We start from the raw sequence: 23,774 nt of genomic DNA on the forward strand, positions 1-23,774 counted from the left end.
CCATCCTGTCCCTGCTCCCCCCCTCCCCTCCCCGGACTCACATGTCCAGCAAAACACTTCAGGATTAAGGAATGGTTATTTAACAAGACAAAAATGCACACAGCTTTGGAGATGGACGGGAGTTAGATATCCTGTAGATCTGTAGGTGAACTCTACCAATTCGAACCATCCTGGCGAAGGGCAGCAGAGACCAGCGAGCTGTGGGTCCCGACTGTCTGGCTTAAGACACTTTCCTTACTTCAGACTCCAGTTCAGGGTCAGGCGTTGAGTGGGGTAGTTTTCCAACCAAGAAGCAGCTCAATGGTTTGCTTTGCATTTGTGTTTTGTGGTGTTTTTTTTTTTAAATTTTTTTTTCCTCTTGTTTTAATGATTAATTTGGAATAGGAAAGTCAAAGGAGATCAGGGAGGAAGGAAGACGAGGTGGGAGAGGACATTCTCCCACTCCTCCAGTTTAATAAGCACCAGAGTATTCAAGTCTGTCCATTCTGAGATCCAGAGCTGCTTCCGCAGTCAGCAGGCAGAAACTAAACCTTTCTCGTAAGAGCAGCGTCGTTTTGGTTGGGGTCCCTCATCATCATCATCTTCCTCATCTTCCTCCTCCTCTTCCTCTGATGATGAGCTGTCCAGTGTTAAATCCACAATGTCAGCAGTGGCCTTGCCGTTCTCGCCGTTACCGTTAGGAGTGGGCAACAGCCTGTTCACATCTGGAGAACCTGAAAGAGGTGGGGGGAGAGGATTAAATCAGACGCTTGACACCCAGTCGAGGGGACACTCCAACACTCTTGGTCTCTCACGGCCATGCGAGTCTTACAGAATCTCTCAGTCAGAAGGGACCTAAGCAATCATCTCATCCAACTGCCCGATGGCTTCAGGGCTGACCAGGAGTTAAAACGTGTTAAGGGCATCGTCCAAATGCCTCTTAAACCCTGCCAGGCTCAAGGCATCCACCACCTCCCCAGGGAGCCTGTTCCAGTGTCTGACCACCCTCTCAGTGAAGAGATGCTTCCTCATGTCAAGTCTAAATGGCAAAGGGGTGCAGGAAACAAACTCCATTCAAGCAGCTGCCTCAAAAAAAAAAAAAAGACTATGCCACAAACCTGATGCTCTCTCTGGGGTGAGAACTCGCTCCAGTGCCCAAGGGCACCCGCACCACCTGCCTGGCAGGCGCCTGCCTGGGCGTCAGGAGCCGGCCCGGCCGAAGCAAGGAGTTACAGAGCGACACTGCCAACCCTGTCAGCATGTGTCACCGCTGCTGGGGGACCTGGCCTCGCACAGGCTGCCCAACTGACAGCCCTGCTGCTAGTCAAAATCCTCTTTTCCCACAGAAGCACAGTGCTGTTCTGGGCTGGTCTTGCTGATGACATTTCGGGGGTCGTGGCAGAAGTGCATACGCTCACAAGCTTGTTCAATGCCATGCTGGCAACAGCCCAGCTTTGCTGAATAACCTTGTTGGGGCTGGGCCCCCTCCGCAGGGACATGATGCACCCTGGCGATGCCATTCATTTTCGGAGTGGCTAAAAACAAAGGGGCTATCCAGAGGAAGCTCTCAGAGCCAAACGCATGTTAAGGCATCACACAGCTTTTCCCAAGCCTGTTGGGGAACTCTAGTTTTGCAATTTGTGCTCATTTCCTGCAGGAATTTAAAGCCTTTAGCCCCAGAGATACTCACCTAGAACTAATATCGGGCACTGAGGGCTGCAGCTCCGCTCTTTCTCAGCTCTGATGGGACACCAGGAGCCATCCACCAGGTACTCTATTTCATCCGCATCTTCACATTCTGTCAGGATCTTTGACAGGAGCCTGGACAGGAGAAGAGATACCATTTATGAAGCTCGAGGCAATCAGCAGAATGCATTTAGTGACAGGCCATGAGCCTGGAACTTCACCTTAAACAGCCCTATATTTAACAGAAATTTGGTGTTAGCAGAAGGCTGCCAAACAGATAGCCTTTGCAGTCAAGGGCTTGTTTTATTTCCCATAAAACAAGTACAGGTTCTGACAGCACAAACCATCCCAGTCCTTCCTGACAACGTACCTAAGCCATGAACTAACGTTTTAATTATGTGCAATTAGAAGACAGTCTTGCCTCTTCACTCAGTTTCCCAAGTCTGTGGTACCACTTCCAGACAGACATCTGATGCCCCATCTAGAGCTCTGTCAGGGCTGGGGCAGGTACACTCACATCAGGGCATTAGCAAAAGACAAAATATCCTGTGACATTAAGAAATAAGCAATCCAACAAGCAGCACTTCACTTCTTATTTTTATTTCCCAAAGCCTCCACAGAAGCCACCAAAACAATATATGCAGCCTCCTGCAACAGAAAAACCGCCTTGTTCACCACTGAAAATACCGAGGTATCTACGCTGGGTGTGTCAGCCATCTCCCACTACAGAGACTGAGCAGAACGAGGCCCTTGCTCTGGCTCTCTGTGCCTCAGAAACTGCGTTCTTGCTTTATTCAGGTACGTCCCACCAACTTGCCTGGGATGTTTATTCAGACACACTACTGGAACCACTGTTCTGCAAGGCCTTATTTGCTCCTTACAAGCTCAAGAAAACTATTTGTGGCACACTAGTGGGAGAAAGTTTCTGCTTTCTCCCAGCTCAAGCAGGAAATGCATTTTCCCAGACGGTTCTGTCATCCAGCAGAGCAACCACCAAGGCTGCAATTCCAAAAAAGCTGACAAGGCCCAGAGGATCTTAGACTTGACCATCCAACTACCTCCTCAGGAGCCTACACCCCTTTTTTGACTAACAACATCCAGCTATGATTGCCAGGTTCCCTCTAGCTTACTTTCAGGGAGGTCTGATGACTACCTTCATCCAACAGAACCGGCACTGAAACCCAGTCTCGAGCACTGCAGAGCTGGGACAAAGAAATCTGTTGAGCCTTCATCAGTGACAACCTCGACCTCTTCCTCTTCGTCCAGGAGGGACACATGCATTGCTGACCTGGGGAGGTTCCACAGTCCAACCCCTTGTACCTTCCCCTTCAGTCTCAGCAGCCTTGTTAGAGATCTCAAAGGAACTGGATATTCCTGTCGGTGTTGGCCAGAGGACAAAGCAAACAAGTTAACTATGCCTAGGCTGCTTCAGACTGCTGAAAAAACCACAACTCCTGGATCAAAATCAGTACCTACAAATGCAGCAAAGATCAGAATACTATCAGCCTGGCCCTGGGAATATACCACCCAGGCAGAGACTCACTGCTCACTTTGCTGCCTGGTGCGCCAAGGGAACTGGATGCACCTGAATTTCCCCTACTTTTGAGGGAATCTGCATTAGAGGCCAATTATACAAGCCATGAGGGTGGAGATTGTTTTCCAGAAGCCAAGAACCACGTGTCTCGCTCTACCAGTCCTCAGGGTTGCTCTCAGCTTGGCTAGCACCTCTGTGGATGTCAGTGGTCCCAGCCCATAAAACAGGCTCCCCGCATTTTGAGGCAAAGCAGCCTCATCTGGGGGGTGGGTGGAGATCACTGTTCGCATTAATTCACTCCTTGTTCCTTCCTTTACTCTTAGACGAAAGCCAGGCAATTTATTGTGCTTTTCTCTAGAGATAGCCTCTGGAACCCATATTTCTGGAGCTGACAAGCATCATTGGCAGCTTTCTGGCTCGCCTCAGGTGGCCCCTGCTGTCAGCCTAGCTCATTCTGCAGTTTGCATATAGGACTCCGTCTGCCAGGTCTGCAACGAGGAGAGGGAGATCTCCTGTTTTTTTTAGAGTAATCCTCTTGGCACACAGCTGCATTTTTAACCTTTCCAGTATCAAACCTCAGACATACAAGCATCACCTCCAAAGCGTTCTTGTACTGCTGAACTGTAGCACTCCAGCTCTCCTAGCTCAGGGTGAGCTCTCAGCAATTCTCTTTGGTAAAGAGACAGAGCAAACTAACTCTACTCCAGAGAGATGGCAAACACCGTTCCCATATGGACTGAAAACCAGATGGCAAGTTGAGTGCCAAGTCTAAAGCAATTTTTCCCTGATTCATGACCGGAGGACTCTTGGCAGGGCTTGGGGCATGCATTTCTTGCCTCACCCTTCTCCAAACACTGTTTGGAATTTACTCTGCTTTCATTCCCTCCTGTGCTTTTACAATGCTACTCCAACTATATCACATTCAAAAGAGAACATCCTCGTGCAGAAGCAACAGGAGCTGCCCTGCTGAGAACACTGAGAATGGGGATGCTGGCATAGCTCTGTCCTTCTGGCCCCCTACAGAGCAGACAGCAGCCAGACCCCAAAACCATGGCTGGGGCAAAACTTCATGGTCTGTCCTTCACAAACCTACTCTAAAAGTGCTGTACCGAAAGCCAGTTCCCTCCCAGGATACCCCATGTGCCTGACAAGGCACCGGAGTCTCCTCCCACACCAAGGGGACTGGTGACCCCCAGCAGGGAGCTCCCAGGGCCCACTGAGCACCCCAAGCTCCTGCTGCACAGGTTCAGCCTGCTGGCAGGGACCAGCCACCACTGGGTGTCCCCAGAGGAACCAGGGTGGGAGGCCCAGGAGGCCTGGGTAGACCCACAAAACCTCCAGCCTGGACAACATATCTAAAGCATTTTAATTCTGTCCCTCCAGTGGATTTGAACCTCCTGCTTTCCCCCCCCCACATGCATGCAAAACATGGTCCCTACCGAGGCATCCTTCCCATCCCTGACATGAAGATATTCACAACGGCCACAGAAATTGTACTGGAACAGTCACACAGACTGTACAAAAATCTTTCCAAATACTGCGTTTATACCTCTGTCTTGGGGGCTATAAGTTGCACAACATTTGGTTAAGACCTGGCAGAGAAGATCCCCCAATCAAATTTACAGCCTGCCAAGAATTGCTTGTGAGCTGACAAGCACCTCACACCAACAAGAAAACAGGAAGATGTTTCCTATCAAAGAATCACCTTATCGGGTGCTTATAAAGTGGGTTATTCCATGCAGGATGATATCGGTCAACCAAGGCAGCTAGTTGTGCGGGTTCATTAGCCTGATGAAAAGAGTGAGGCAGTATATGCTTGATTCTCAAAATGCTTTAGTGTAATCCAAAAATTAAGAACGGCAGACAAACAGTCAAGCCTTGCTCTAACATACCAAGACAATTAAGTGATAATCTTATGCACCAGCAGAATAAGCTTCCAACTTTGTTTTGAGGTGAACTTCAAATCCAATGCACAGACCAAACCACAAGATGCCGCACCCAGCGGAGAAAAGAAAGGGGTTGAGGACAGAAGTGTGTGTACTCACCCATCAATTATTAGCTGGTCATAGGGCGCTGGTTTGTCACACACAGGGCACATCCATGTGGGCTTTTTCTCATTCATCTGTAGGTAGAAGACTGCATCAAAGCACTGCAGGTGTGCGCAGGTCTCTGCCCGGCATGGGACAGACAGCCGCATCTTCACTAGCTGTTGAACCAAAGAGCAGAAGATCAGCAATAAAACCCAGTCAAGCCATCACCAGACCATTCTCCTCCTAAGCAAAAAGGTTCGTTAGCTCACAGAGCTGGTCTGGCAGTAGAACAGGATTTCTTGACAAAAAAACAGACTAAAATATATTGCAAAGGCTTACCGGGCAGATAAGAGACACATGAACACCTGTAGTGGCAATTTCACTGTCTGGATCCAAGCGTAGCTTCTCTTTTACTGCAGTAAGAGTGGAGAGCACAACATTTAACAGACACAAACTTAAACCTTATAAACAAGGAGTAGCATAGGTCAAGCAGCCCACTGACAGCCCTTGGCTGCATACAAGTCATTTCCCCCACAGATGAGAACCTCTGCCAGTCAGGGACAGAGGACACAGGAGACAGAATGCTGTTGCATTGGACCAGGCTTGCACAACCTGCAGAGCTCAGTAGAGATGCTGCTTAGCTAGCCAAAAACCTTGTGCATGATGAGGCAGTTCACAGCCTACAGGGCAGCTGGACTATTTATTGGCTGGGGAAGCTCACATTTTTCTTACAGATCCTCCTTCCCAACGACCCAGGTCTCCCAGCCAAACCAACACATGCTGCCTCTCATCCAGACAGACCAAATGAAGGAGCTGGGATGGACTTGGGTGTTGGGATGAGGGAAACCAGCTGCATTGCATACTAACTTCTAGCTATGCTGTCAATGCTCTCTTAGCAACCTTTCCACCTCTTATTGAGGAACTACAGGCTGGGCAGTGGGGGTACACAGAGGAAGTCACACTGCTGACCAGCTTTTTCATGTTAATATCATACCAAGGCAGCCAACTGGGAGTTAACTTTGTCCCCCCTTGGAGGGGACTAACACTCACATACCTGGACTTCCCACAGGGAGAGAAAGAATGGACAGATAGAGCTCTAGCACATGGCAAGACTTCTAAACTGACTTCATTCCAGGCTTATCTGGTCAATGGCATAAGCCCAATGGATTTTATTCTGTTCCAAGATCAGTGGCAATAGGACAGGGTTAACTGCCTCCCCCTGCCCCTTGAAATTCAGAGACAGTCCCCCCAGAAGTGAGCAAACACAGGACAGTCAAATTGACAGGAAACCACATCCCATCATCTCCCCATCAAATAAACAAGCCTTAGTGCTACTGGGCTGTAACTCTTCAGCTTATATGCCGGCCAGCTCATTTATTCCAGCAGACTGTTTCACAGGAACTACAAACAGACCCAGAGGTACCAGGGCAGACAGCTCAAAGAGCAAGGCAGCCATGCAAAAATGGTCACAAGCAGCAATCCAGCATACATTTGGAAAGAATCAGACATTAGGAGAAGAGGTAGAGAACTCTGCCCCCACTGCTGCATCCTGAAAGGAAAACCCAGAGGAGCTGCAGGCAAATCAAAAAGAGCAGCAGACGTGCAGGTCCCACATGTGCAGGTCCTGCATCAAGGTGCGGAATCAACATAGAAAATTAGCTTTGAACTATTGCACAACTCCTAAAGAGCAGCTGCTGCTAACACTGCTGTCTGAAAAGGCCTTTGACACTTCCATCACCATTTTTCTTTGGAGCAAGTCAACCATTTATTTTGACCTTTTCAGATCATAACAAGATGTCTCCAGACAATGAGGCTACATGCCATTTTGCAACACACAGCTCTAATTAGAGAGTGACTTCTCAGATGTGAAATTCCCACAAGATTACAAGATTTGGTGTTTTCTTCACATTAGGAGATTTTTCATCCAAGCTTAATTTTTCATAAAGTTCTTTGTGAGAGCATTCTCTGTGCATCAATTACTGTGATTCATGGGAAGGAGAGATGGGCATTTTCTAGGACCTCCTCATTAGAATCAAGCTGGTTTAAGGCTGCTTTTGGATCCACAGCCATGTATGCAAGCATCTCTGTTTTCAGACAATGTTGCTATACTGAAGTCAACAGAAGCATATGCAAAGGAAGATGAGTCAGCCCCAAGACGCAACCGAAGTCAAAGGGTAGCTGTAGTGAGCACTGAGGGCTATTGCAATGAACATGAAATGGAATCATTTGCAGAACAGGCCAGAGCTATAAAAGCAAAGCTTACAAGCTATTTGTGCTTGCCAGTTACAGATGTCCAAACAACCTCCAAGCAGTAACAGGCCAAAGGAACTGTTCCTATTTGGTTAAATTTAAGGTCACCAAAAGCATCTCATCTCATCCCAAAGTCCAGCCAAAGCTGTTAGTTACCCAAGTCAGCACAACTAGAGGCACACACTTGTTACCGAGTGGAAGAGGCAAGAAAACTGCTTTCAGAAGCTCTGCCTGCCACCCTGCAGAAGGCTTGCTTTAAAGGGAACAGCACATACTGCTGAGCCGGGTTTCAAGAAGCGACAGAGAAGAATGAGAGGATCCTCTGCAGTTCAGGACAACTCAAAAGCCAGCCTCTGCTCAATTCATCTCAGGTTCTGATGAACAGCGAAAAAGGGAGCACAGACAGCGCCTCAGGCTTCTGAGAATGGTGGGTATTTCACAAATGAAAATTTTCATTTCTTATGTCAATAGGCAAGTGCTGGCTGTCAGACTGGTCTAGTATGATCAAGACTGCCATGGACGCTCTTTGGTGTGGCACATAGCTACAGAAGCATTCAGCATCTGCTGCAGAAATGCTGCATTTAATGTGAAGATGAAAAGTCTGGCTGAAGCAGCAGTGTGTCCCACAATGTGCATTAGGCATCTGAAGACCAGGCATGCCTGAAATCATCATCTCCCTTATGAACTACAATTTATCTTCGAGATTGTTTCTTACACCCAGTAAGAGCTGTCCAAGAGCTGAGCAGTACGTTTTAAAGTCCATCACAATCCATGGTGTTAGTTCTCCCATGCAGAGCTACAGAGCAAGAACGCTCTCTCCAGTAACATTAAATAACTGGAAATCCTCCAGACTCATGAGCTGCAAGTCAGACTCTGCCTCAGAAAGGTAATTTCCCCTCATTTCCAATAATGTTTTGCATTTGCCTCATACCGTGATGATTTACCTTAGTGGTCTAGGATAAGCATCGCTCAGGATCATCTCTTCTCTGAAGCTCTCAACGCATATGAAAGTGCTGGTGGTGAAATCCCACTGCCAGCCCCTAGGATTCACAGGGGGTTGGGGCAGCAGGACATTTTCACCAGGATCCCTTGCTCCAGAAATCTCCTTTGGAAATAGTGCGGGTCAAGGCCGAGGTGCTGTGGTAATGTTCGTCAGCTCATAATTACTCAGGTGAAGGCATGAAGCCGTTCGCGTCAGAACAACACTGGCCCTCAGCGGCACTCACCACGATACGACCTGGGGACAAATCCTAAATCCAACTGAAGTGATTCAGAGCTTCTGCAGAGCCCCAAGAAACATGCGCTGCAGAAGTGCTGCACTCGCACACAGATTTGGGGCAATTTCACACGACTGACATACAGCTTAGCAAGTCTGTTCAAATAAAAAGTGTTTTTATACAACTGGAGGAAAGAAATTGTATAAAACTTGGCAGCTGTTCCCAAGCATATTTCTAACAGCCTGGCTATTAGGAATGCTGCAGTCTGACAGGTACACAGCAGACCTCCCCGAGCCACCTCATGAGCAGCCATACTCACCAAGTGCTTTGCAGAGTTCTGGATTTTTGATCCCAATGGTTTTCAACCTCTGCAGCAGCTCTCCTGAGGTCATCTGCCGCACTAAGTACAGCCCCACGGAATAGCTCTAATGAGAGAAGGAAGGGGAAAAAATGAGCGAGGCTGCTCTTTCGCACTCGTTCACGCAGTCCTGCGCCATCTCCTTGGGCACGTACCTTCCCGTAATTCCCCCAGGTAATGGTGATGCGATTGGTCGCTGCAGACAAGTACATGAGATGGGTGAGGTTGATGGGACGACAGGGCCTTTTAGGTTCCACTCCAGGTTTGTTTGATGGATAGTAGCCCTAAGGCAGAAAGAGTAAATATATATCTCTAGATTTTTTTTTTTTACTCAAGATGCTTCTATGTGGGTACATCTATTCATCAGCTTCACTAAATTCTACTCACCCACAGTTTTCGGGGGGGGGGGGGGGAAGAGAAGGGAGCTGAACAGTCAGACCAAGCACAAAGTAAAAAGGACTGAGCCTTTTTACAAGAACAGTTTATTAACAACATAGCTAATCCATTAGAAAATTAGCTTTAAACTAAGCTGTGCACGTTTATACTCCGGCCTCTTGCCTGCATTAATCAGGAAACCAATTTCCTTCTAAATTACACAAGTCCTTCCAAAGTTGCAATGTCACACCTCCTGGCTGAGCTGACTTACCGGCACTGAGCAGTAACTATGATTCACTTTCACTGCAATGTTCGGAGGGTACTGATCCTCCTGAGGAGAACTAGTGTCTGTGTAACAGATTCTGTAAAGAAATGACACATCTCAATATCCCCGTGCTGTTTTCATGTTCAAAGCTCTCTGCACATCAACAGCTACCAGCAGCCAACCATCACCACACCAACCCATGCTCCCTCGTCTGGCCAAAGCAAAGCCAATTCCACTTGGCTCTCCCAGATCAGATGCAGGCTTGATACCTGGGTGGCAAAATCTGACACTGCTGTGTTCTACCGCGGCACTAACTCAAGCAGTAGATGTAGGAAGAGGTTAGAAGGTAGAGTTTAAGATGCTTGCGTTAGGCATGTGAACAAACGATTTACTGTAATGAACTTTGTAGCTATCAAAACCACAATATATATTTATATTTTGGTAGTGCATTCCCTCCTCCCCTGTTCCGCACCCGATGTTACATCAACCCCATGCTCAGACATACCTTAGCACAACCTGAACTGATTTCACACCAGGTTGCAACTCCCTAGTAAATTAAAGAAGAAACAGAAACTTCAGATTAATCATGTTAAACAAACAAACCAAACCCCCAAAAGACCAATCAACCCCCCCACAAAAAACCCCAGACAACCAAAATCAGCTGTCACTTTTGCCAGACTCGAGAGTTCTAGTTGTTTTTTTTAATAGACCTTTAAAGAACTACTTTACAGAATTGTTTAAATTGTACCATTCCCTTTGCAAATATCAGTGGTCCTCTAATTTTTTTTCTTAATGCACCATCCTACGGCCTTTCTCTGGGTTTTCAAAACTATAAAAGTGTTGGGTGAAAAATATCAATTTGCCTGGCATCCTTTTGCTAATTTGTACGCATTTACAAAAAAAACTAGGTTTTAAGGTCAGGTTTACTTGACAGTGGTCTTTGAAGACTCTCTTTGTTCAATTATTCAGCTAAAGCTGTTATTGCAAACCAAGGAACCAAGTATTACAGCACCAGTAGAACAACTGTTAGCCTTGCTAACTTCAGTAGTGCTATTCATAATGGGATTTCAAATGGTATCAGGAAAGCAACATATCCCAGAACAAGGGTATTTTATGAGAAATCTTTATACGCAGGTGTAAAACATACTCTAATTTCTGCACAGGATGCAAGGCCTTAGATAAGATCCCCAAATTAGTCTTGATTTGCCTCTTAAAGCATTTGACATCCCAATTCGGTGTTTTAGTAAAACTATTTTGATTTTGGGGGTGGAAGGGATGGACCCTCAGTTCAGCTGACAGACAGGAGCTGATGTAGCAGCTTTAGAGCTGGGGGAAACATCTGGTACCACCCACAAGCAGTGGAAGATGGACCTGTGCTGAGTGATCATTCTAGACTCTCACTGAAATCCCTGCTGTGAAATATTGAAGTTGTGTTACTGACAACAAAAGTTTTCTCACAAATCTAAATATGTGGAAAAAAGAGCGTCAAGAATCAGCTACAACACGTGTAGTCTTTTATCACCCTTAAAGACTTCTGTGGTATATCATTTCCTTTCTGTTATGTCTTCAGGCAGCTTCCCCTGCACTGCTTCTGTTGACCTACTGGGATCACAACAGCAATCAAGCACTGGATAGTCAAGAAACATCATCTTTCTCCAACTCTATGATAACAGTATGACTTTACCGTAAAGAGAAATATTTAAAGGCTTTACACTTAGTTTTGGAGGACCTCTTCTGCATCATTGTCCTTTCACAGCCACAAGGACCAAGGGAGCAGGTCAGCACAAGAGGAAGCCTTACTGCCTGCACTGACATCTCTTAGGCTTTTTCATTGTTTGAATCAAAAGTTGCATCATGACAGAGGTCAGGGTTAACCCTAATCTTTCTCACACAGTTACTATAGCAGGCTTTACAACAAGGAAGCTTGCTTTCAGATGCAAACAGGGTTACACAAATAGCTTTTGAACTTTTGATGCAAAGTAAAATCTGCAAATATTCACAACACAAGCTCAAGCGAGTATTTAGGTCATCAACAATTTCATACTGCTTTTCCTGCCCACATACTATTCAAAAGCAAGACTAGAGGAGCAGAAGTGAAACTTAGGGACTTAGATGGGTAGAACTGTAGCTTTGGGGGAGGTGGGAGGTATCTGCTTTACATGAGAAGCAGCCTGTTTGCTAGTGTCCTCAAACAAACTGTGTTTCCTTGCAGAGAACAAAAGCTTCTGGAGAGGGAACACAGAGGAATTATGCAGCTACATTTCCTTGAACTGTTAATACCAAATGAGAAGTACCTGGAATTTCTGATCAGCTCCACTTGTCTTGGTGTTAATGCAAAAATGCACGGACTTTCCTGAAGCTTCTCATTATTCTGTGGAACTGAAGAGGAAAAAAAGACTGTACATCAAACTGATATCTAGCTCTTCTTACACTGCTAAGCACAAGGTGATTTTTTTGATGTTCTGAGCTATGCTTACTTCTAAGTCTTGTTTTCTCCCATACAGCTGCACAAGAACTCCATCATGCATTTTGGTAAATCTACCGGTGATTACAGCTGTGCTCATTCACTACTTGCCTGTTTTGCTAGTTAGCGCACTAATAGTACACACTGGATTTGGACCTGCTTATTATTTCCCCTTTTTCCTCCCCTCAAACAATCCATGAGCCAACATTCATGTGCTCATATTAGAACAAACCATAAGCGGTGTCACAATGTGGAGACTAGAACTCAAAGAAGCATAAAAAGAGACCTATGCATGACATGAAAGCATGAAACCACCAGACTAATCAGTCTGATTCTGGAAAAGAAAGGAAACAAGATCATCAGCTTAGATAATAAAAAAGCATCACAAAAACCAGCTGTAAGAAACAAAACAGGACTTAAACACACAACCTTGAGGGTGCTTTTATAGGTAGGGCGTTACAGCAGTCCGCTTTCAGAAGCGCTTAACTGAGAACCTGGCATTAATTGTGGCCCTTTATCCGTTGGCGATTAAGACCCAATGTATTTAACATGGTTAAAATGAAGCCTGAGATGTGGAAAACCTATGTTACGGCTCCTGCTTAGTACCTTAATAAACTTAATAAAGTTCAAACACATTAAGGTTTATTGTCAGTACACGTTTCCAACTGAAGTCAAGGCCCTGGGCTGGTGAAAGCCACAGGACAAACACAAAGAACAGGAAGTGAGAAAATGGCTTTTCTTTTTAGCAATAATTGTTTTTTTTTCTTTGCATCACTGTAATTGCTAGCTTATTCAAAGCTAATATACCAGAATTTGAGAGGTAGAAAAGTGTGCTTTACTGTCTATGAACAAGATGAGATGAAGGAAGGATAAAACCTCAACAGCACTAAGATTTTGGAAGACACGGTGACAATCTGATTCACTGGCTACAGATATTTCCCTTTGGTAATTCAGCTTTAAAAACACAAAACGGGCTTTCAGAAATAGTAATTTAAAAAATTAAGGTATCTTTATGGACTTTCAATTTAATTGCAGTTTCCATCCAAACGTCTCTTGACCAAAACAACCATTGAGGAATAAAGCATTTCATAAGGACTGTTAATTTTAGAAAGTGATGAATGGTAAGAACAACCAAAAAATAATTTTATTATTGCTTAAATAACTGTCCATAGACACACTGTCCTCCTGGTTGTTGACCTACACAAAGCAAACCTGATTAGGAAAACTGAGAAGTTGCTCACATTTTATTTTGCACTTTTATCAGCCCACCCTTCTTTCACTAAACAAGCACCTGGCTGCTGGAAGCCGGCTGGCTGCAGCACTGACTGGCCCCAGAGGATGCCATCAGCAATGGAAGTTAAACCTTGTGAAGCATCCAACAAATTTGCTATCGCTTCTCCAGCAAAACATTCTAGCATTAAAACCAGCATGCTACTGCATTTCTAAACAGGTAATTTGCTCGTTTCTGTGACACACCAAATAGCTGCTGACACACCAGAAGCGAGGGCCGCTCAGGAGCTGAGGCTGAAAGACCACAGCTCCCATGCACAGGGTGCGATGGTAAGTTTGCACAGCAGCCCTGGCTGCAAAGCACCAGCTATCAAGGGGATACACGGCACGACTGTGCAACCACTGTTATAGGAAAACTGCAGGGATGAATGTCACAGGCTCCTGACAGATGTTCTGCAGAAGACCTTTATTGTCAGCTTTTTACTGCTTATATATCTTTTCAACACATTCCTCACACGATCACACAAACAATTTCTGTTATTTGTCAGCTAGCTCTAAGCACACACCTTATGTTACATTCTAATAGGCTGTTCTATTCGTGCTACTTCATTTGTTTTGGCTTAAATTCTTCTTGGCATTTCCCACACTCTTGTCTGTTTTTTACTGCCACATTGCTTCAGTTCAAGGACATGTCAAACAGTGCTAAGTTACTTGCAAATTCATCCCCCACAGAAAACAAGAGTCAGATGCCTCCATTTCTCTACAGCTACATCATTAGCAACTCTCCTCTTTGTGCATGAAGAGAAGTGAGCAGCAGCAGCACGTGTTCCCCATTTGCTTTGTTTCTCACTGTGAAAGACCTTTCTCCAGGCAAGAATTGAGGGGTACTTCCCAGCTGTGCTCACTGAAAGCTGCTGGAGAGTCACACAAAGCACTCCAACATTACCTGGGCAAAAAACCCAAAGTGCTGAAGGAAAAAAAAAAAACAGAAGAAGATAGAGAAGATAGAGCACTGAACAGACTCGGGGTGTGTCCATGCACACCTTGTTGCCAGCAGCAATCAGAACTGGATGCTTTGGAGAAAAGCGCAAGAGAACTTCCCCCAAAAGACTGGAAGAAAAAGTGCTGTGAGACAGACCTGCGTAAAGAGCCAATTCTCCTTCAAAATCTTAACACTTGAAAATAAGCCCAAACTCTAGGAGATACACTTTTAGGGTACCTCATGAGCTATTTATTTCTTTGCTGAGCAGCCAGAAAAAAAATTTACTTTTTTTTAAAGCTAAATATTTTAAGATAACTGAGTTTCATCCTTTCTCCAGGACAGTTGCCTCAGCACACAACTTGGCTCCTTTACTTGTAAAACGGCTGCTGGGATCAATTTATTTAAAAAATTGATTTCCTGCTATTGTCAACTGTTAAGACTGAGCTCAATCGGCAATCCTCAGAATGAGTCAAGACATAAAACTTCCAAAACCCAAAAGGACTTGGCAAACCACATTCAAGACTTCAGCCCAAGGTAATTGCAATGGATTCCCATTCTGAGCAGCCAGCATCATCTGCAGCTCTCAATCTGGCAGGCTAGACCATGCCGTGCAAAATAAGGTATACATTGATTTCAGGGCTTTAGGGTTTCCCTGCACCAAGGGGATTCTTGGTTTCTTTTTTTTTTTAAAAAAGGTAACATTCCTCACTATTATACTTATTGATCAAACTCACTAAAGGCATTATACATCCTCAGGAAAGAGAGATTATATTATCACCATGGCTGTAGATCCCAAAGATAGAACAGCCTGAGATGAGCTGCTGGCAGGAGGCTTCTGTAGGGCTGAGGAGCTCATTGCAAGTCCTCATTCACACCCCTACACTTCCAAAACAGCCCACTTCAGGGCACAATGCAATATATACATGGTGGGTTTTTTCCTCCTTGGCTATTGGAACCATTCTGACCAGACTGAAGGTCATTTGTGTCCACGTGGGGGCCTGGGGAGACAGGACAAGTTGACTCTAACATCTTTTATTATTTGTAAGCAGCGGAAGCACTCATTTTAAAGCATACCACAGTTTGTTTAGGTGGATATAGCAACAGCTTGAGCACATGCTTTTGCTGGGATTCTTTGGAGATCACCCAACACGGCGGCATTTGCTCTGCAGTCAGGGGAAGGCAGTTGCCTTTGTCACAAAATCTGTGGCCCTGTTTGCAGCAACTGAAGTCCAGCTTCAGAGGAAGGGGCTGGAGCAACTACTTCTATGCGACAGAAAAGCAACCCCACCACTGCAAGGCAGGTATTACCAAAAGGGCAAAACCAAAAAAATCCTGTTTACATTGACTGCAGCAGGACCTCCCAGCCTCCATGGCCTTCTGTTCCCACAGCTGCACCGCAAGATCTCCTTTGGCACCCCTCCAGGAGAAGACCAGAAGCCTCAGTATCTGCAGCGAGTACAGGCTGTCACAGCTAACATTCCAAACAAAAAAATAATTCAGAATTCCTTACAGCACACTATTGCTGTCAAAAACTATATTCACACTGCTTTACCCAGAAAGATGCCAGAGGGTAAGTCTGCTTATCAACGAGGTGCCCAGATACCACAGAGCTCACGTAAACACTCTGCTTGTTAGCTACTTAAAATATAATGCAGGAAAGATATTAGTATTCATCCCCTCTAAAAAGGTATCTGATCAATCTTAATTTTAAGCCTTATCTACCCAAGAGAATTGCAGAGATTGCAGTAAATTAGAATAATTCTTTCATGTTGACATCCTTAGACCAAACCAGAAAGCTGCAGCAGAAGCGGTTTCCACGTAGATAACTCAGATGCTAAACTCAATACTTAAATTGACAAACTGTGTGTGCAGCTACCAAATACGAGAGATTAACTGGCTCACAATGGACCTAATTATCTGCTTTTAGCAGAAGCCACCTTTGTCTACAAGTCCAATAGTAATTTGATAGTCCTTCAGGGAATCTGCTTGCCTACAGACCAAATGAGGCATCGCTCACCTCACCTTTGATCTCAATGCAATCACCTCAGAGAGGCAAGAGAGCCTTTTCATTAAGATAGATGCTTCCAACTGAGGTCCAGAACATATAAAATTAAGCTTCCCCTACTCCCACCATGGCTATATGCTTAAAATACCCTATTTCCCTAGGCTCCAAAAGAGGTACTACAACAGCAGCTGGGAGTTTCTAAATGCATCTGAGGTCTTAAATCTCTTTCAGGTACTTCCACGTTACGAGTTTGAGGTTGACAAGGAGCTTATGCTTGGTCCAAAGACAGAATGTGAAATCTAGGCAACAAAGCATGAACTGCTGCAGCTTCCATATGGAAAACCACTCCATTTTCCTCAGAGTGCTTTGTTTTATCATCCTTCCACACCAAGCAGAGCCCCATACAAGCCTAACTGCTGATGTCAAAGGTGTTCCAGCCAGCAATGGGGAGCAGGTGATATCTATGCAGTGTTGAAATAACCCTAGTTTTACAGAGAAATAAATGCTTCTTTATTCACATTGATGTAGGCAGAAGGAATTAGAGTTGCAGGTCACCAGGTTGGGAAAATTAAACAAGTGTCTAGAAGATGTTGTTTGGTTCTAACTGGCTGACCAGGACAATGAACACCTTCAGGTTCATACCCAGGTACTCATCACCAATCCCCACCGTCATGCAGAAAACACTCATCAAAAGGGAAAATTAGTCAAATATGCTTTAGGGAACAAGCTGACCTGAGGGAGGGGTCAGCTAACAGAGGCGAGAAACTAAATTTAATGAGACCTTGGTTCTGATCCGATGTAGAAGATTTAATGTCAACTTTTAACAAAATCCATTAATCACAATAAGTATATCCAGGCTCTTCTCTCCCTGGACGTTTCCACCTTTTGAAAATGTGTTTTCATTCAAAAGACTACATTTGCATTCCCAACTAAAACACCACCCCACATTTAAGACTGAACTAACCCATTCCCCAAACAGCATTTAAAATATTTTAGCTTTACACTGGTAGTCACTGTTTTAATAGTCTCTGCATTAACATATTTGATGCCTCCAAATTAAGATGAAAATGACATAGTCTGATGAATTAGTCTTCTTTTGTACCTGCACAATTGTATCTTCATCTATGTTTTTCCTCCAATCCCCACACAAATCAAATATTTTTTCCAAAGACAGACCAGCTTCCCAAGTTCTAGGTTAATTTAGCAGCAAAGCCTGGTATTACCACATTGACTTTGAGACACTGTGGCTCAGCAGACTACAACAATAGTTCTCCTCTGCATACTCTGTCTTCACTACAAGAACATCACATTTAACATCAGTGACAATACTCTTTGCTTCTCAGAATTGAAGTAATGAAAAATTGAGTCTCCTAGCCCCAGGGTGGGGAAAAATAACTTCTTTCAGTTTTCCTAGTTGCCCCTCAAAATACACAGCATCATGCACAAATAACAGTGACAAGCACAAAAAAAAGTCAGAAATGCTGTTTGATGCATGTACCACTCTCTTTCATCCACAGGAGGCTTTAGGTCAGGTATTTTAAGCACTGAAAAACAGCATTAGTGTAGAAGATGCCAGCATACTTGCTTAGCACAGGTGTGACACCAACACAGAAAGATTTCATCAATATACTGCCAAGTTACAGAGATGGAAGACACAGTACAATTCACAGCAAGACTGCAACGTGCCATGCAGCAGCATTTCCAACGGAGGCTATGAAAGCTGCAGCCAAACAAGACAGGCTTTCAAATTACATCTCAAAGTGACCACATTCCTGCTTGAAGACAAGGGAAAAAAACAGATATAAATATTCTCTAAACTCTAAGTAGGAGGGGAGAGAGGGGGGAGAGGAAGGCATCCACCACCATACTAATCAGTCTCTCCTCTGTCACATGACTTTACAAATCCTTGAAAACATGGTCATCTTTTTGAGACTTAAGCCTGTTTCATTTTTCTCTCCCAGACTGAGTCCATCACACATGCATCAGCGTACTGGAAACTCACCTAATTCTGTTGGCTTCAACAGTTCATCCAGGGTCGTATAGAAGGGAAGTTTCACCAGCCGAACTTCAGGCTTCGCAGCTTTGGGCGGCAGCCTTCCCAGTCCGTTAAGATATTTCCCATAGAGCGCGGAATAGTCAATATTAGTAGTGGAGATAGAAGTCTGAGCAACAGTGCTCCCGCGGTCGCACGATGAATGTATGGAGAGTGTCTCTGGAGACCGGTGCTGCTGCGGCTGGGGCTGGGTGACTTCAGAGCTCTTCTTGGTGTAGCGAGTCTCATAGAGCTCCTTAATTTTCTTGAACACTTCAGGGCTGCAGTCAAATTGGACCAATTGCAATGCTCTGGTGACTAGTTCATGTTTAAGTCCGCTTTTACTCCTGCCAACAAAACCCAGCAACATCTGAAGATCTGAGACTCGGAAACTCATCACCATGTTCTAGGGGATAAAAAATTAAAAATGTTCTTACAGTTATAAAAATGCAAAGTGTCAGCTCTCACTATACTCTATAACTGAAATCCAAAACACTAAAAGCATCCCTTATATGAAAGACTCCAAACCTTCTGTTCAAATCAGCTGTTATTCACCTGATTAGCATCCCATTTCTCAGGTACTTGTTTGAGCAAAGCAAATACAAAGACCATCAACTGAAATACCACCAAACTGTGAGAAACAACACAACAGTCATCGAATCACTCAAAAATCATTTGTGATAAACGCTAAGCATCCTCAAGACAGTATGACTAGAAACGAGAGTGACCACAAAGGAAAACAGCTCAAAGAGCAGGCTCCACACATGAAAGAGCGCATTAACTCCTTTACCACAGAGGCTCAAAGCATCCACACTTCCCAGGCACCTTTGGGTAACAGAGCTACATTAAAAACTTCACCTAAAATGGTATTAGCATAAGGCAAAGGAAGAAAATGAGTGTGAACTGGAAGGCAGCTGACATTTAAGTGAATGGGGCTGCCAATCCTTTCATACTACATTTCAGTGCACCTGCATATTATCTGTACGGGAAAAAAAGCCCTCCAAAGTCCTTCCTACACATACAGGATACTTTAAAAAAAATACCATGTATTTTAGACTATGGAAAGATATTAAAAGACTGTTAAAGAGAGCAATATCTTCCCATGAGAACAATGCCTCCAAACTCTATCTGGGTGCTTTGCCAAGTCCTCCCCCACGGTCACAGCCAGTAGCTGCCTTTGCCGTTGCACTGGTACTATCTATTTCAGGGGTTTGTCAAGCAGTAAAAAACTATCTCCGTCTTCAAAAATTTACTCTCTTGCTGCTGTGGAAACTCAGGAGAACTGTAACTGTCAGCAGATTCAAAGACCACAGTATGCTATACGGCAACTTTCCATCAGACTAAGAACTAGAAATTATTGCTGTTAAAACTATACTAGAGTCTGGTCAGACTGACTGTTCAGGTCTCTCTTATGACAAAGCAACCTTATGAATGCACAAGACAAGCTCATCAAGCACGTGTTACTGAAAATTCAGGCTGCCCTGAAAATATACTTGATAGGTACCCACAAGTATTCACTCACTATGCCTCCTGGTTTGTGGAAAACACAGGAATTCAAAAAGAAACCCCAGCTGCACAGTGAAAACCCCCAGAAGCAGAGACCCAGCAGCTCTCTCTTCCCCAGTCTATACTCCACTCTTGTTTGTGGATTAAATTTTTTAAAAAAGTATAAAAGACAAATTTCTGTAGAAGTTAATAATAGCCTTGTAATTTCCTGGAATAAAACAGATATGGATTTTTTTTAATTAACAAAGCCACTACTGACTCCAGAAACATTAACAACCGCTTCTGCATACGTGGGAATTAGACTACAGAGAAAAAGTGATTTTATTTTCTCCTTTTTTTCATGAAATCTGTCATTTAATCTGGAAGCCCAAAAAATGTTACACAAACATCACTGGTTGTAGTTAAAATTTTTGATAGTCATGTGTCCCAAAATACCTTTGATGAGAGAAAAAAAAAGGCAGATAACTTTAGAGGAAAGAAAGAATGTTTAATTGCCAGAAAGTCAGGATTCAAAGGATCTGGATTCATACCACTGCTTCACTAGATACCACCTGTACAATCTTTGAGAAATCTAGCTTCTGCGTCTCAGTTTTCTCCAAAATGGAGACTGTATTGTCCTTTATGTAGCACTTTGAGGATAAATAGCATATTTGCAAAGATAAATACATCAAGGTGGTATAAATACTTCAACAGTGGGGTACCGGGGAAGTCACAGGAGCACAGCAGGCAGGTATTGCTGCACTCACTGCTCCTACAGCACCTGTCAACTTGGGACTGCCAGTGCATAAAGCAGAGTTTGAGCTGACAGTCTTCTGCAGTTTACATTTAGAATGATTTAAGATCCAGAAGGATGACCAGATTCAAGCAGTAACAGAAGAACAAGCTTCAGACAAAGAAAATCTGTCACTGATGCTTCAACCTGTGCGATAGTATGAGCAGTAGAGAGATCACATTAACTACTGAAACTGTTAATGCTAAAGTCTATTCCTCCCACCAAGGAAGCCTTGCATGTGAGCGGCACAGAGCCTGTCAAACACCCGCTATGGGGACAACCACAACACCTCGAAGCACACCACCTCCTCCTCTGGAGTCCTGGGCAAAGCTCATGACACAGAGGGCAGCACCTCTCAAAACAAGACTCTTCCAAATCTTTTTTTTTTTTGAGCCATTTAGCCACATCCTCACTGATGAGCTGATCCTGCAGGGACTAAACACTTTTTGTGTTAGCATTGCTCAATAAGCACCCTCAGCACCATCTTCCCCATAATACTGTTGGGTAAAGCCCGCTCCAGTGCTGCCAGCCGCTCCTCTGTGCTGCCACGCACCAACAGCGGGACACGGAGAAGCCCCAGCTCTCAGAGGGGTGCTGGGGAAGGGGGACCCAGGGGGAAAAGGAGGAACCCACAGCAGAGCAGGGACCCTTTCCCTCCAAAGGCCCAATGGGGTCCATAAGCCACCTTGGAAGCACAATGCAACTTCAGGCACCTTTGCCACAAAGACATTCACGCCAAGGAGCTGCCCCAAGCCTCCCCACCACAGAGAGCCGGGGTCTCTGCCCCAACACCGGGCACGGCTCGTCCCACCGCCATGCCCCAGGCCACGGCGAGCCGGGCAGAGCCGGGCCGGGGCCTCCCGAGCCCTCCGCGCCCCGCCCCCGAACCGGCCCCGGGGAGCCCGGGGTGGGCCGCGGAGAGGCGGCCGGGACAGAGGCGGGGAGACTGGGGAAGAACCTCCGCCGGGCAGCGGAGGAAAAGAAGCCACCTGCGCTAATTAATCACTGGGAATTAACTGCGGGGGAGGCCGAGACCCGGCCCGGGGGCGGGCGGCTCCCCGGGGCTGGGGCAGGCGCGGGGTCTGCGGAGGCCGGGGTGGGGCAGCCCCTGAGGTAAATGGGGGGGATGGTCCCGGAGCGCCACCTCCCCGGCTCCCGCCGCCGGGGCCAGGGCCGAGGCCGTGTCGCCCGCCCACCACCCCCCCGCCGGGATCCACCCGGTTTGGCCCAGCCCGGTCCAGCACAAGGCCTCGCCATTGGGGCAGAGGGGGGAGCACCGGCTTCACTCACTTTCGCCTCCACCAGCTCCGCCGCCATCTTGGCCTCCAGCGTCCACCGCGCCGGGAGCCGCCGAACCAAGTCACGTGACAGCCCACAGGCGGGGAGGTAGATGGAGGAAAGAGGGGAAAAGCTACCAATGGCGCACGCCGCCCAATCCGCGCGCCTGCTCTTCTCCCCTCTGGCCGCGGCCTCACCGCGCAGGCGCAATGACTCCACCCCACCCGGCACCGCCTTCCCGGGCGGCTTAAAGGGACAGCGCCCCGCGAAATGGGGTGGGTGGGGAGTAGCGGGTTTTGGGCCTGTGAGAGCGGAAATAGGGGCGTCTCTCTGCAGCGAGCAAGAGATTTAGATTAAGCAGGCATATGGCAGAACGGCCCACACCCAGGAGTGATGTGTGGTGCCCCCAAAATGGTAGCAGGTGGATGCCCTAAGCCAGGCCTTGATGTGCCTGGTGTTAGCCTCAGTGGGCTCGTCCTGAGGCTTCCTTGTGCTGCTGAGGAGGGCAGCCCTGGGCCATCCTGGAGGAACCTGTCTGGGGCTGCAGGCCCTGGGAGGGAGGGCTGGGAAAGGGGCTCCCCCTGCACCCCAATCCTTGGCTGAACACTGGGGTGCCTTGTTCCAGCCTGGGGTGTCTTTGGCACTGATGCCTTGGGGCAGTTTTGTCCTGAGACCTGGGAGCACTGGATCCCATCACTTGTGTTTTTGCTGGAAAACACTTTTGAAGAGCAGGCAGCTGTTGCAGGTTTTGTGGAAGAGGAAATGCTCTGGAGAAAAACCCAAGAAAAGAGTGCTTTCAGATCTGTGCCTTCATCAGTGAAACCCCAAGGACACCGGCCTAACCATCCTCCTCCCCCTCACCCCACGGCAGGCTCTGCTTGAACTCACAAATCTCAGATTTTCCCGATGGATCTCAGAGCTGCCAGACCCTCCGATGTCCTCCAGGGCCTCAGCAGCCCCCCGCCATGCTTCCCCCTGACATGTTCCCCACTGAGGCACACGCGGTGTCTCCTGGCCAAAACCAACCTGCTCCATTGGAAACGGCATCCCAGAGACCCCCCCACCCTCCCATGTGGGTTGGTGTTTGTGCCCACCATGGGTGCTTGGGGAGGAGGCGTGCTCTCCACTAACCCATTGCTTATTAAAAATACCTTCTACATAGGTAGAAATTATTTCTCCTAAGCCCGATATTGTCCCCCCAGGGGCTGGTTGCTCCATTTCTAAGTGCAGGGCCAGAAGCACAGCGGTGTCCTCTCCGCTTCCAGGCTGAGTTTCCAGGGGGTGACCCCCGTGGTCCAGGTGAAATGTTGCCTGGGAGGGGTTTTCCAGCACTTTTCCCTCCTTGTCACCAGCCCCACAAGCTAATTAAACAAAAAAGCAATTAGCCAGTTTCTTAAGCAGGCTGATATGTTAATCAGGCTCCTCAGTGTTCCCTTCCAGTCTGGCAAAAGCCAGTATTGGTGCTAAAAATTCAAACGATTGCTATGGAAACCCCAACAGCTGATAACTCATGCTGTCACATCAGGAGAGATGGGGGCCAAATCCATCCTGGGTGTAGCTCCACCACTGTCCTGCTGGTCCAGGCCTGTGGCCGGTGGAGAGGACAGACAGGCTAGAGATGTGCCGGGAATTCAGCAGCAGCTGTAGCTGCTGGGCGAGGTGGCACGGGGACGGAACAGCTTGGATTTGTGTGAGCTTTCTTAGGCTGTGGCTGAGGGATGTGGAGTGACAGCCTCGTGTGATGCTGAAAAGGAAAAAGCAGCAAAATATTTATGCTGCAGAGATGGAGAGTTACATTCCCCCTGCCTGGA

The 23,774-nt window shown here is 46.3% G+C and overlaps 1 protein-coding gene across 1 annotated transcript; it reads right to left on the reverse strand.

The window, feature by feature from the left end:
- Nucleotides 1–356: 356 nt before the first annotated feature.
- On the reverse strand, nt 357–22,080 carry PIAS4 (protein inhibitor of activated STAT 4). Its single transcript, XM_064469402.1, has 11 exons — nt 21,976–22,080; nt 18,378–18,813; nt 11,989–12,073; nt 10,200–10,241; nt 9,701–9,791; nt 9,210–9,338; nt 9,016–9,121; nt 5,569–5,642; nt 5,245–5,405; nt 1,670–1,800; nt 357–713 (listed from the first exon to the last, which is right to left on the reverse strand). Exons 1-11 carry the CDS (start codon nt 22,000–22,002, stop codon nt 511–513), a joined length of 1,485 nt encoding a protein of 494 aa, XP_064325472.1. The 5' UTR covers nt 22,003–22,080; the 3' UTR covers nt 357–510.
- Between the last annotated feature and the right edge of the window lie 1,694 nt (nt 22,081–23,774).

The sequence above is a fragment of the Phalacrocorax carbo genome, chromosome 19 (assembly GCF_963921805.1).
Source record: "Phalacrocorax carbo chromosome 19, bPhaCar2.1, whole genome shotgun sequence".
Classification (NCBI taxonomy): domain Eukaryota; kingdom Metazoa; phylum Chordata; class Aves; order Suliformes; family Phalacrocoracidae; genus Phalacrocorax; species Phalacrocorax carbo.